This window comes from Apis florea, unplaced genomic scaffold (genome assembly GCF_048593485.1).
Source record: "Apis florea isolate Af1SG1 unplaced genomic scaffold, ASM4859348v1 contig_3772_pilon, whole genome shotgun sequence".
Classification (NCBI taxonomy): Eukaryota; Metazoa; Arthropoda; class Insecta; order Hymenoptera; family Apidae; genus Apis; species Apis florea.
Window position 1 is genome coordinate 258,675 of NW_028256845.1, and position 13,616 is coordinate 272,290.

Below are 13,616 nucleotides of genomic sequence, written 5' to 3' on the forward strand. Positions count from 1 at the left end.
TAATGTTATTTTATTGAATCTATTAAGAATAAATTTGAAAAGCAAACATATATCGATTTTAAACGAACATATATTGATACATATATTGATCATTATTTTAAATTTTTGTAAAATCTTTTCAAAATTTCACGAATTGACAAAAATATATTTTGCTAATTTTGGGCATATATTTTGAGAAAATTTGTAGCGATTCTTTTTTTTCGATACGATAAGATTTATTTAGTTTTATATTCAATGAGAAATTGGATCGAATCTCACATGACGGCTTTAATGTAAATTATATACATATACAGACTGTTCCGTGACATACATACGTATAAGTATGCAAATTAGCAATTTATCATTGATGTTTCATTCTCCTATAGACATTTATGAAGTTAACGAGACATATATTTCTTGAGATATTAAACTATGCAACATATTAATCGATATAATTTTTTATTCTTCAAAAATATCAAATGTTTGCATAAAGATATTGTTATTTTAAAGGAGATGTATTTTAAGTTTTAATTTATATTATTTATTTTATTGCTTGTATCGAAAATTAAATTCATAAATTCATTTTTAATATTTTTATCTCAAAATATGTTTCCAATTTGCAAAATAATGAATGACTTTTAGATATGTTTTATCAATAAATTAATATTTTAGAATATTCTTTGCAAATTGAAGTTAATAACTTACTTAGTTACAAAGTTAAAAACTTGTTACTTTCTTTATATAATATAAGAAATTATATTAAATCACATATGTAATATAAATGTTAACATATACTATTATTATATTATATTACTACTGTACGCTACTGTATAATACAATTTGATTATTTGATAAAATTGAATAAAAAAAATGTAATTAAAATATTAGAATACATTATATAAAGCATACATTATATTAGAATACATTAATAAAAGAAAATTATATTATGAATATCAAATATTAAATATTTGTAAATACACGCTATTTGGCAAGAGAGTCTTTAAGATTCAAAGTAATTAATTAACAAGTTTTTTAAACATATTTTCTTAAACGTTCTTCTAGATTGTATCCAATTACATTCACAATTTTTGACTTTTATTTTTCAATCGATTATATCCCACAATTTCTCAATCAGATTTAAATCCGATAGTAATAGAGACATTACATAACTTTCAGCTTTTTCTTGCAATTGCTTTAAATAATTACGATGTACTTTTATATTTACTTTAATCATATTTTTTTTTATTTTTAAAATATCATTATAAATATCATTAAATATCATTAAAAATATCATATCATTTCAATTATTCAATTTTTGTCAAAAATCAAGATTGCCAAATACTTAATAATACTAAACAATAATATAGATAATAAAATTAAGATTGATATAAAATAATAAGTTTTATCAAAAGATTTTCGTTGTTACAATATATAAGTACAGTCGATATAAAATTAATGTAAATCCGTTATTACTCGATATAAGATAAGTCCAATTATTTTGAATGCAAAGCTTGTTTTATTTCTACACGAGCAATTTCCCACATGCAAATGGTCAAGATAACGCGTGATAGAACGTACCGATCTAAATCGTCGCCGCAGCTCCTTGAATGCGATATCTGCGTTTCCTTGGCGTATTCATTGTAGGCATTCCCATTACCTAAACTTTCCACGGACAGTACTTTATCGCAAGGTAAATAAGATACCTTTCCTTTGTACGTTCTCAAGCCTATCAAACGGGCAATAGTCCACACAGTGAATCTCTGGCCGCCTATTGCGCGTAGACGTTCGCTCTCAATGTCAATGTCGGCGAGTAAACCCCATCCAACCGATAAAAATGAAAATAGAATCTGATTTCTGGTTTCAACGCGCACCAAATCCATCTGAGCTTTCTTGAATTTTACCACGGATAATGCACTGATAAGGAGAGGATTGTAATCGTAAGGTTCTCTGAAACAGAATCAATTATTATTATTTTATTTTCAATATCACATGTATGTGTGTTTGTGCAAATGAAAATTTTAAGAAATTCAGAAGAAAAGTGATAATGGTTAAACGATAATATTCTCAACTTGTGAAAATTGTAAATAAAGTTACACTTTATATATTATTTTTCAAATATTAAAGTATTAAATATTAAAAATTTTTGTTAGATGTGTGCTATAAGTGCAATTTTATAAATTACGAATTATAATAATTTTCTCAGGAAAAATTTAAAAATTTTCAAGATATATTATTTAAAATAAATACTTGTGTATCTTTATTCAATGTTAGTATTAAGATGCTGTATCATTGAACAAATAGATAGAAAATTTATACTGTTATTAAGTAGAGTTATTAAGTACACAGTTAATTTTTACCAGTGTGTTGACAAAAGAATTAATATTCATTAATTTTTAATAGTATTTTAAACTTAATTAGTTCCATATTGCTAAGACGTGATTTTTTTTCAATATTCTAAAAATATTAATCATCCATGATGATTCCAAAAATATTGATTTGCAAACATTTACAAAAGACGAAGAAAATTTCAGAAATTCGTATAACTCGTGAAAAGAGAAATCTTCTACAATCTTCTACAATGAAAAAAATTCTATTTGCCATGTGTAACATATAAATGAGCCACAAGAAATAATCGATCTCGTCTACACGAGAAAAATTGAACTCTTTTTTATATTTAAATTATGATAATTATAATCTTGTAATGGAATTTTTTTCTTTCCATGAATGTAAATGAAAACTATCTATAGGTGTTATCGCTTCGTTTTATCCAATTGCCTTCATGAATATAAAATCAATATTAAATTATTTAAATCAGAAAACTTTGAAAAATTTCAATTGTAGCTTCATATATATTTATTCTCAACTTTTTTTTTATCATGATAATCTTTATTTTTCATTTGTGTTCATTCTATTATAATAATTATCCCATATAATCCCATATAATAATTTTTTTATGAAAAAAAAATTGAATATCCTAAGAAAATTATTTTTTTCAATTATATACATAATATAATTATTAAAATACGATGTTCATCATATTTTCCGAATCATTTTATGACTAGTTCTATCATATTATTAAAAAAGATAACGTCAAAAAGCAAAAAAGTGGTTCCTTTGAACAATGATCTAAACGAAATCGAGCAAGCCTATTTATAACTTATTTATCTTGTTACGACTAAAGAATAAAGTTTGAACAAAAAGTAAGGACACGCGTACTCGGTATAATGATCGACATGTGTGCTCTATCTCGCCAACATTTTTTTTTTAAAACGACAAATACGGTTGAAAATACATATTCAATATTAAAAATTTTTTCGATCATTTATATTTTATTCATTATTTAAACCTTGAATTTTTTTGTCACTTCCATTTATCCTCTATTGTAACTGGATATAAAAAAAATTATATATACGTAAAAAAGAACTGCATGTGTGTGTTCACACACACAAGAGCAAGTGTCAAACACATCGATATTACACGTGTTTGATAAATGATGCTTTTAGTTTTACGTGTGTATGATTACATTCTGTTGCGTTACATAAGATATATAACGTCATACTAACTAGTCATACATATATAGAACAATATGCTCTTGTTGCTCTTATCATAATGATAAGCCAATATAAATAATGATTATCTCGTAACATGTAATACCTTTATTTTCTTTTTGTGAAGTACCAATAAAATTTAAGTATTTGATTAATCTTGAAAAAAATGTGCTGATAATATTGTGAACAAACAATTATTCTCGAATTAAAATAATATTTTTATAAATATTATTGTAATAATAAAAGATGAGAAAAAAAAATGAAAATACGAATATTCGCAAGCTTATATTTATATATATATCGCTTATAATGATTTAAATGTAAAACGAAATTTTTTGTAAATATTTTTTTAATTATTCGAGGTAATAAATGAATATTTAACAAATAAAATGAAAAAACTTTTGCACTATTCTTTAAATATAAATGAAATTCATAAATGTCCTCGAAAAATTGAAGTGGAAATTTTCTGTTAACTGATGACAGAATCATCTATTCATAGGAAATAATACTTTATTCAATTATTTTGTTACATTGTATTTAATGATACTTCGAAGAATAATATTCTAATATATTAACAAAAATGTAAAAATGTAGCATAGAAACTAGAATGTAATGATTATATAATTAAAATTATTAAAATTAAAATCATAACAATTGAAAGCAATTTTGTACACGTTCATAATTGTTTTATATATCATTTTTAAAAATTGATGATAGAGTATAAGAAATTTTTTTTATAACGGATGAAATAAAAATGATGAGAAAAGATAAATCGAGGATAATGAAAGCAAATTGAATTTGACGAAAAAGGGGGGTACATGTAGCCTCCAGTATATTAATGGATAAATGAAAATTAGATCGATTAATCATTAGTTTTTGATCAAGTTATTGTATCGTATCGTTAAAAAAATGAAATTTTATCACATATTATTATTAAATACTTATAATTCGTGATAAATAGCAAGTTGATCGAGAAATTTACAACGAAGTGAATTAATCATCGTATATTTAAGCCAATTTACACGTACGAAACTGTAATAAATTAATATAAACTTTTATTTTGAATTTTTCTTTTTTGAATTTATATCTCATCTTGTTGTTAAAATTCTTTTTTATTTTAAAGTTAAAAAAGATTAAAATGAACGAAATATGCACAAACATATATGTATAAATATATATATATATATATATATTCAGAAATTACAACTTGCCTGTCACGAAATCGTACCAATTTACGAGATAAATTGGCAATAGTGATGGCTATTAAGTGATGTTATGTCGCGTATATTTGTATAATTAACCCTTTGCACTGTAACAATATATTTGAACCAATATAACGTAGATTGATACACTCGTGTGCTTTCTTTAAATGAAATTGTTTGTACTTTCTCTATGTGAGAATCAACATTCTATTAAAATTTATTATAAAGTTTTTTTTACATTTAACCTTTAAATTCTCTTTAAATATATTTCATTCCCATAATAGAAATAAAACGTCTGTTAATGAATATTCTAAGCATTTCTCGATTCTATTTTTAATATTAAAGGGTTACCAAATCTGATCAAAATAAAATAATTACCATACATGTAACGGAAAAAAGTTTCATAAGATTCTGAAAGCATGTACAAATTTATTATTCCTAGAATTCTGAAATTCGAGGAACAGAAAACTTCAAATACATTACTGATCTTGTATAATTACAAAACATTATCAAAGAAAAATAAAAGAGGTATTCAAAGGCACAAAAATGACCGGGAAAATGATCTTCACGAGAGTTTGGATAAAAACAAAGATCGAAAACCCTAGAAAATCCCATTGTTCAGTGAAATTGCAGAAACGTATCTCCTGCATGCATGCAAATAAACCGAACGAGCCCGGTTGCAGACAGAAATAACGACTTCCTCGGGACGGCCGAGCCAGACACATAAAATAAATCACGGACCCGGATGATTCTAAAAGGGACTTACTGTTTAGCGTACGCGATGGATTTCGCCAAGCCATTACCGGAACCGCAGGGTATCACGCCAAGGGGTAATTCCTTCAGAGCTTTCTCCCAATCGGGCCTTTGAAAAAGTCCATTTACTACGTCGAATACTATTCCGTCGCCCCCGACCATCACGAGTCCGCTCCATTGATAGATGTCCCTCGTATGCACGAACTCGCGTGCGTAATTGGGACACTTGGTGACGTGAACCTCGTAAGGCCTCTCCGCTTCCGATAGAATCGGATGGATTCTTTTCTGGAACGTTTCTCGGCTTCTTCCCGGTCCAGATTTCGGATTCAGCAATACCAGTATCTTTCGTTGCTCGCCTGGACAAGCTGTAATCAGTTTCTATTATTTTTCTTTCTTTCTTTCTTTCTTTTGTTTTGTACAACAGATTTCAATATTATGTAGATTTGTTGTAATTGTGACGAGAGGGAGAAGAAGATGATTCTATAGGGAAAAGAATAAGTCGAAAATAAAATTGGGAATAAAATTTTCAAATAGTAAATGAAGTTGTTTATCGATCAGATACGAATTAATTATTCGATAAAAATAACGATTTATGTTAATTTATGTTAATTAATTTATTATTTATGTTAATTTTATTAAATAAAAAATAAAAAAAAATTTATTCTTTCTTTCTTTCGATTTATTTTTTTCATGAGAGATTAAATACCTATTTGATTACTGATTACATGAATAATTTTGTATATCGTAAAGTTGTTTTGATGATGATATAACTAAAAATTTATAGTTTTTTGAGTTATTAATATTACAGAAAGAAGCATTGCTTATCGTTAAATTTTGAAATCGTGAATTTCTAATTTTAGTATTTTGATATTATGCTCTTATACGTTTGAATTTAAACTTGTTTTTCTTAGAATCGTATTGAATTATTTCAGCAAGCGTGTGAGATGACCAAACCTGTAATAAAATATTTCGAAATTTAACACGTAATCAAAGATATGGAAATATCATGATCTCGAAGATCATTGTAGAAATTTTGTAATTAATATTTAAAGTCTTTCTACTATATTTTTTATTGTCATTTACATATATTACGTTTACTTGATAATATCTTAAAATGTGGACTCGTATCAAATGTGTTTTGCATTTCCATGATTCCAGATTTCTCGACAATTATTTTAACTTCAAATTCATATTAATTCAAAATCGATTTTTCAATTTTTAATGATTATAATCTCAATCCCTTTATTCATTAAATCTTTTCGTTCGTAATTTTAAGATTTAAAAAATATATATTAATTTTACGACAAAAATTTTAAAATTGTATAATTATAATTTCAGATTTATGTTTATTATATTCATTATTTCTCAGAATATCTTTAAAAAATGTTAGAAAAATTATATATCTTTAATTTTAATTATGAACAAATTTCGAATATAGAATCTGAAATTTTTTTATGAACAAGAATTTAAATTCAAAAAATTTCTAAAAGATTTCTAAAAATTTCATTTATGTATATAGAACGCAAAAGGATTTAATATGTGCCATTTATTTCTATGCATTAATTGTAAAATATAGAAATGCGAATTTTACGACAAAACTTTGATTCGCACAATATCATATACATAAATGATATCTGGTGGAAAATGGAGAGAATTTCTACAAAGTGGGAAGTTTCTCTGGACGATTACGTGACATGTAACGCAATGAGAATATTTATTCTTTGGAAGACGACGTTGCAGTCGTCGCAGCAACCCCCTTTGCGGAGATTTCTCTGCAGTTTCATCGCGTTCGATTAACATGAATAATTCGTTATAAATGTCTCTTAATATAGACCAATTCATTTATTTTATCGTGAAACATAGTATTCTTCGAATATTTATCTATGTTATATATTTTTTGATCGCAAGTTTGATACATGATTATTATTCGATTTATTTGTAATTTACTAACGAGGCTGGATTTTTATAGTTGATAAGCGATAACTTTGATATATTTTTTCGTTTATAATTAAGTTTATGTTATCAAAATTTGATTAAGACGAGCAAGAAATAGAGCAGGAAAAAAGTAATTGAGAATATTAAGAATTTCTTAATTAATGATAAATTATCATTGATAATTATTGATTGATATCATTTCAATAATTAATTCTCATATTTTCACTATTAAATTATCCGGATAATCATATTAATGGGAATTAAAATATTATTTAAAATAATTAATCGTTTCAATTACTCTTTCTTTTGATTTTTTTTTATTTATTTATTTGTATTCTTCATTGGAATATAGCAATGATAAAATTTTTTTTTAACGTTAATTTTTTTTATCCTGATGAACTATCTTATGTAACTGCGATAAATAATTATCAATAATTATTGCGTTTCTGTTTTCTTATTTTTATCAATAGTTTAATTTTTAATATAATATTTTTCTGTTAGTTTATCACTTATCATCTATTAATTAATTAAAAAAAAAAATAGTAATTATCAATATTACGTATTTCCTTTTTATCGACATTAGCGCGCATATATTGGCACATGTCACAAGTTAACACTGAATAAATTTCGTCTTAGAGATGAAAAACACAATATATGTAAATATCTACATATGTATAATATTCTAATAAAAGGAAATATATTTGCATTTAGAATTTTATCGTATTCTGATAAAATACTGATAAAATAAACTTTATTTTGCAATAATTGAATTTACAAGAACTGACTTTTGTAAACAAACTTGATTGCAAACAAAATTTATATAATTTCTGATGAAACGATCATACGTAATATGTATAAAACTTAATGGTTGTTTCAAGATCTCTAAATTTTTAGAATAAGGAAATTAATAGTTATGATCGTTACTCCGATTTCCGGGAGAAAACTGATAGAAATAGGTTATCGAAATGACGCAAGGTATACGACTTTCAAACGTGAATGCAATTCCTTTAAAATGGACAATTTTAAACAGGATCTACTTTCATTTACGTAGTAGTTATGCATCGTTAAACGCAACTAGTGAAAGTATAAGCTAACAGGTATAAACTAGCAGCGATAAAAAATCTGGAAGTCGAGAAAAACTTTCAAAATCTGACAAACATCATTAACATTATATCATTACGTGATTATGTTTGTACAGACACATCTTGTCTATTCTACAATATCCTAAAAAAATATGTACGAAAGTTGCTTTATATACTACTTGATATGCTTTATTTCATTCAATTTTTAATTAATCAATTTCATAAAGATTGATTCAACGTAAGGTTCTTGACGATTCAACGATTATATTATTTTTTTTTTATTACATATAATATATGAAACTACATAATGATTTAGAATAAACGTCTAACTCTTTCGAATGTACTTGTTTTTTTTTTTTTATCAAGTGACACAAAAGTATATTTGAGAAATGATAAGGATAATCACTATTAAAAGGTAAAGTTATTGGCAATACAAAATTTCAATTAGGATGCGAACAATTATACCATTATCAAAAATAATTATATATATTCATTCTAAGATAAACCAATTTCATTTTTATCAAACTCAAACTTTATCTTATTTAAAGAACAACAATAAATCGACAAGTTTTTGTTCAAGTAGACAATTAGACAAGTGAACAAATATTCGATAAGCAACGAGGAACTAGCAACGATCAAGCCCTGTACAACCACCATAATCAGCAACATTATATGGGTCATTTTGTATTAATTTGGCTGACATACATACACAGCTACTTGAGAAAAATGTCAAAACACTTCTGGCGACGCGAAGACGCGACACACGCTCGACCCAATTGTTCTATCCGTCTCGTGTACACGCGGTTTGGCACATCCGATCCATGTCCACGTCATTGATAAGATTGAAAATAACATTTTTATACGTCGAAAAAATGATATATGGGGAATAATCGCGAGAATAGTAGAGCTAAAGTTAAAATGTGTAGCTATAAACGCGTTATTGGGGAAACAGTTTGGAAACGAGACCGATCGGATGCTGTGAAACTTTTATCATTTCTCGATCTTGAACCATTGACTGCGGTCAAGTTTAAGTTACGACTGGTCGAAAGTGTTATTTCGGATCCTGAAAGCTATTCTTCTTCTCATGTCATATCTCGTGCGGTGGGGAAAAGATAGAGGCTGTGAGTAGCTGGTTTTTACCCCTTGGAGTGGTGTTTCGAAGAGTGGTGTGCCAACATTTCATTTCATTCCAGTATTAGTATAAATAAAACTATTAAAAATAACATAAATATAATAAACATAAATAAATAACAAAATAACAATAAATAAAACTAGTAAAAAACATATTAAAAATTATATTAAAAAAATTTACGAATATAATTATTAAATTATACCGAATTTTGATGAATATTTTAATTCAAATTATTTTTGAAAAAATTTTTCTTTCACTTGAAGATATATTTATTTTTTCATTGTAAAATAAAATAAATTTATAATAATTTAATTGCTATTAAATTCAAATATTTTTCATAATCATTGTTTATATTATAAGTAAATACACGAACCTCTATGAAAACGATATTTACGAATACTATCAGAATTCTAGAGGGATAAATAATATTTGAATAAAGGTAATACATTCGGTTAAAATATGTACATATCTTAGAAATATAAGATATAAAATGATTTTTTATTTAAAAAAAAAAAAAACCAAGATTACTTGTAAAATAAATATTCTAACTCCATTCTTATAATTACCGTGTAAATAGTCGTTTCAATATTGCAACAACGACGAATGTATATTGAAGGTTGTCGTCTCTGTAGCGTATAGAAATTAGGATTCTGCGAGTGCTTGGGCGTGCAGAATATTCAAGTAATACGCACGAGCTTTGGATATGTTCGTTTGCGGGGGTGAGTACCTTTAAGGGGTGAACGATGCGTGACGAGTGAAAGTTTACAGAGAGATTTTAGAAAACATATGAAGCGAAGCGTGTATTTAACGAATTCAAGAAATTCACTTTATGTATCTATTTATGTATCTGTTGTTCTATCTGCAAAAAGTTATCTGATATATTTAGCCCATAAATCCGCGTATTTTTATAGAAAATAAAATGGAATTCATAAGAATGCTGTAAAATATTTTTTCATTTCATCTATTTTTACACTAATAATAATTATATTAATAAAATTAAATAGAATTCATAAAAGTATGCGTGAATTTTATTTACGATTAATATTCTTTTATGATTATATACAAAATTATATTATAAAAAAAAAAATTATATAAAATATAACTCTAGTTTAATATATATTTTAAAATAATATTATACGATGTATGACTATAAATTTCATAAAAATTTGATATATTTCAAAGTTGAAAATATTTTTAGAAACATTTTTATGTTGAAAAACATTAACATATTGAAACATATTCTCATCATATCATGTTTCATTTTAATATGATGTAATGTTATTTGTAAATAAGATGTATCACAATATATGCAGCAATTAATATTGCTGTCGAGTGTAAAAATAATATGAGATACCGTTAAAAACTGTTAAAACGAATAAAAATCTTCAAAAACTTTATTAAAAAATTAAAACGATGAAATGAGAAAAAAATGATAATGGTTTTATTCTCATATAATATTATAGCGAAGTACCATATAAACAAACATTCTTAAAAGCTTTAATTAAAAAATTATAACATAAACATGGAACGTGAGAGAAATATAAATACTCATATTCATAATATAATACACAATATAAGAATTAAGAATGGATATATGATATTTACGTTATGTATTAATTAGGCTTTCTAAATGACTGTTACGCTTGTGGAATAAATTCAATGGTACGTTGATGTTTATTATCGACAAAAGTGAGTAAGTCTTTGAAAAATATATAAAATAAAGATATTATTAAATTTCTTTGATAAACTAATTTGTTCTTTGATATATTTATTATATTCATTATATATTTATTATATATATTTGATATCGTATTAAACATAATATGGTGCAATGATATGAAATTTAAATATCTCACGCATGAATTCTTATATATATATTATATTCAAATCAATCCATTATTTCCTCATATTTTTATTATATCTATCTTAATAAATATAGAAAATATACATGCAATTTTAGCCTTATATTTAGTAAAGTTTATCCTTTCCTGGATTATGCATCAATGCCGTGATATGTATACTCGAGGTTACTTCCAAAAACTGATATGAATTATTGAACTGCATCGATTTCAAAGGACTTTGTCAAAAGAGGTGCAGAGTAGGTGGACGGTTATTTTCGTCAATCTACGATAAATCAGAGTGTGACGTAAACGGAATTCACAGCTATAGTGCAATGTATTTATTACGAGGCCTCGACTTTTAATGAACAAACGATAGAGCATTAAAAAGCGGCGACAAAAATGTGCATTTAAAAATAATAACTTTTACAACCGTATTCTCTTGATAAAAAAGAAGTAAAAGAAAAAAAAAAAAAAAAAGAAAAAAGTTGACGTAAAAAACTTTTTTTTTTTCAATATATATATATATATATTCTCAAAAATATAATTTTCAATTCAGTTTGTCTTTTTCTTCGTATCTAAGAATTCCAATAGAATCATCCTTTCTTGAGGATTTCGAGTTTCCGTCGCAAAACATCATTCTACGGAAATGTACTTTGGAAACTAGTCGAACATTGTCATATACGATAAATCTGTTTCTTCTAACCAATATCGATTATTAACAAAGAGATGTATATATAAGTATTATATGTATATATAATACGAAGTAAAAGAAAAGTTTCTGGATAAAAACATGTGTTTTGACAAGTTTAATATTTGAAATATTACCTGATCTATTGATTTATAGTATAAAAGATGGAAAGAAAATTTCTTTTACTTTTCAGATGAAATGCGAATCAAAATAAATCAAATGATTGTTTCCATACTGTTCATTGAACAAAAGATATTGAATAATTCAATATAAAATATTTCTTGAAAAAAATATTTAATAATTTTATTGATACAGATAAATAATGATAAAACTCATAATAAAATATCATTTATATTAATCCTCGTTTCAAAAAATTTGTATTTTTATAATTTGATTGATAAAAATCCATCATTAAAGCTTTGTGAAAAACATGCAATTGATTGTTGAATTCCTAATGTTATACGTAAGATTTTGTATCGAAAGATTTGTAAAGATCTAGTCAGTGCAAATAGAAATAGTAGAAATCATGTGAGATTCATAATAATTATTAATTAAAAACTTTATAATGAAATAGTTCACTACTAGATCTTATGTTAAAAAGTTTACAGTAATTTGATTGCTATAGATAAATAATAATGGTATATTATTGCATTTACTCATAGTAGAGAATTATCGACCCTAGCAGAGACTTTGTACTCACACGTATACGTGTTACAATAGGATGTTTTGCAACATGTAATATCAAACAATACACTACATATATATTCTAGTACTGTGAAACTCTTTTGTTTGTAAATTACTCACCGAAAGAATATGTTAATAACGTGAGAAGTCATTTTATATATATCAAATATTTAAGATAAATATTAAATAAAGAGGGAGAGGAAAAAACGAATAGGTTGACATGCCAATTAACCTCCTTCGTTCATTAGGTCATAGTTACAACGTTGAATTGTTTCATTAGCATGCGTCGTGCAAGTATTTTAATTTAACCGTAAAAAGATATGGTTATTATTTAATCGTTATTTTATGACATGATCATTCAAAATAACACTTCAAACAATGATATTTCAAATAAGAAATTAAAATAAATAATTTGATCGAAATGTTGTGCCTTAAGTTTGATTATTTTAAATTAATTTATAAAAAAAAAAATTTTTATTTTTATAATTTAAAATTTCAGATTTTTCTATATTTTAATATATAATATACATTTAGAATTCAAAAAAAGATTTAATTTTTTTTTATATGTATATTAAATATTTCAAATATACATATATAGACACATAAATATACATATGCAAATATATGTAATTAGATGAACAAATAAAAAATATTTGATTTAAATAATTAATGAATTACAAATTGGAAACAAAGGTATCAAAATAATAAAAAAAAAGTTCACCTTACTTTGCTACATTCGCGATTATTTCGTTTTGGAGATAAACGATATTAA

General features: G+C 25.1%; 1 protein-coding gene across 2 annotated transcripts in view; it reads right to left on the reverse strand.

The window, feature by feature from the left end:
• Sk2 (Sphingosine kinase 2) overlaps positions 1-13,616 on the reverse strand; it is a 29,743-nt gene that overhangs the window by 8,731 nt on the left and 7,396 nt on the right. For both annotated transcript variants that reach the window (XM_003691349.4, XM_086915272.1), the window contains exons 2-3: positions 5,496-5,847; positions 1,558-1,926 (exon numbers count right to left, since the gene is read on the reverse strand). In XM_003691349.4, the coding sequence (XP_003691397.1) occupies positions 1,558-1,926; positions 5,496-5,847 (721 nt within the window). The remainder of the gene's footprint in view (positions 1-1,557; positions 1,927-5,495; positions 5,848-13,616) is intronic.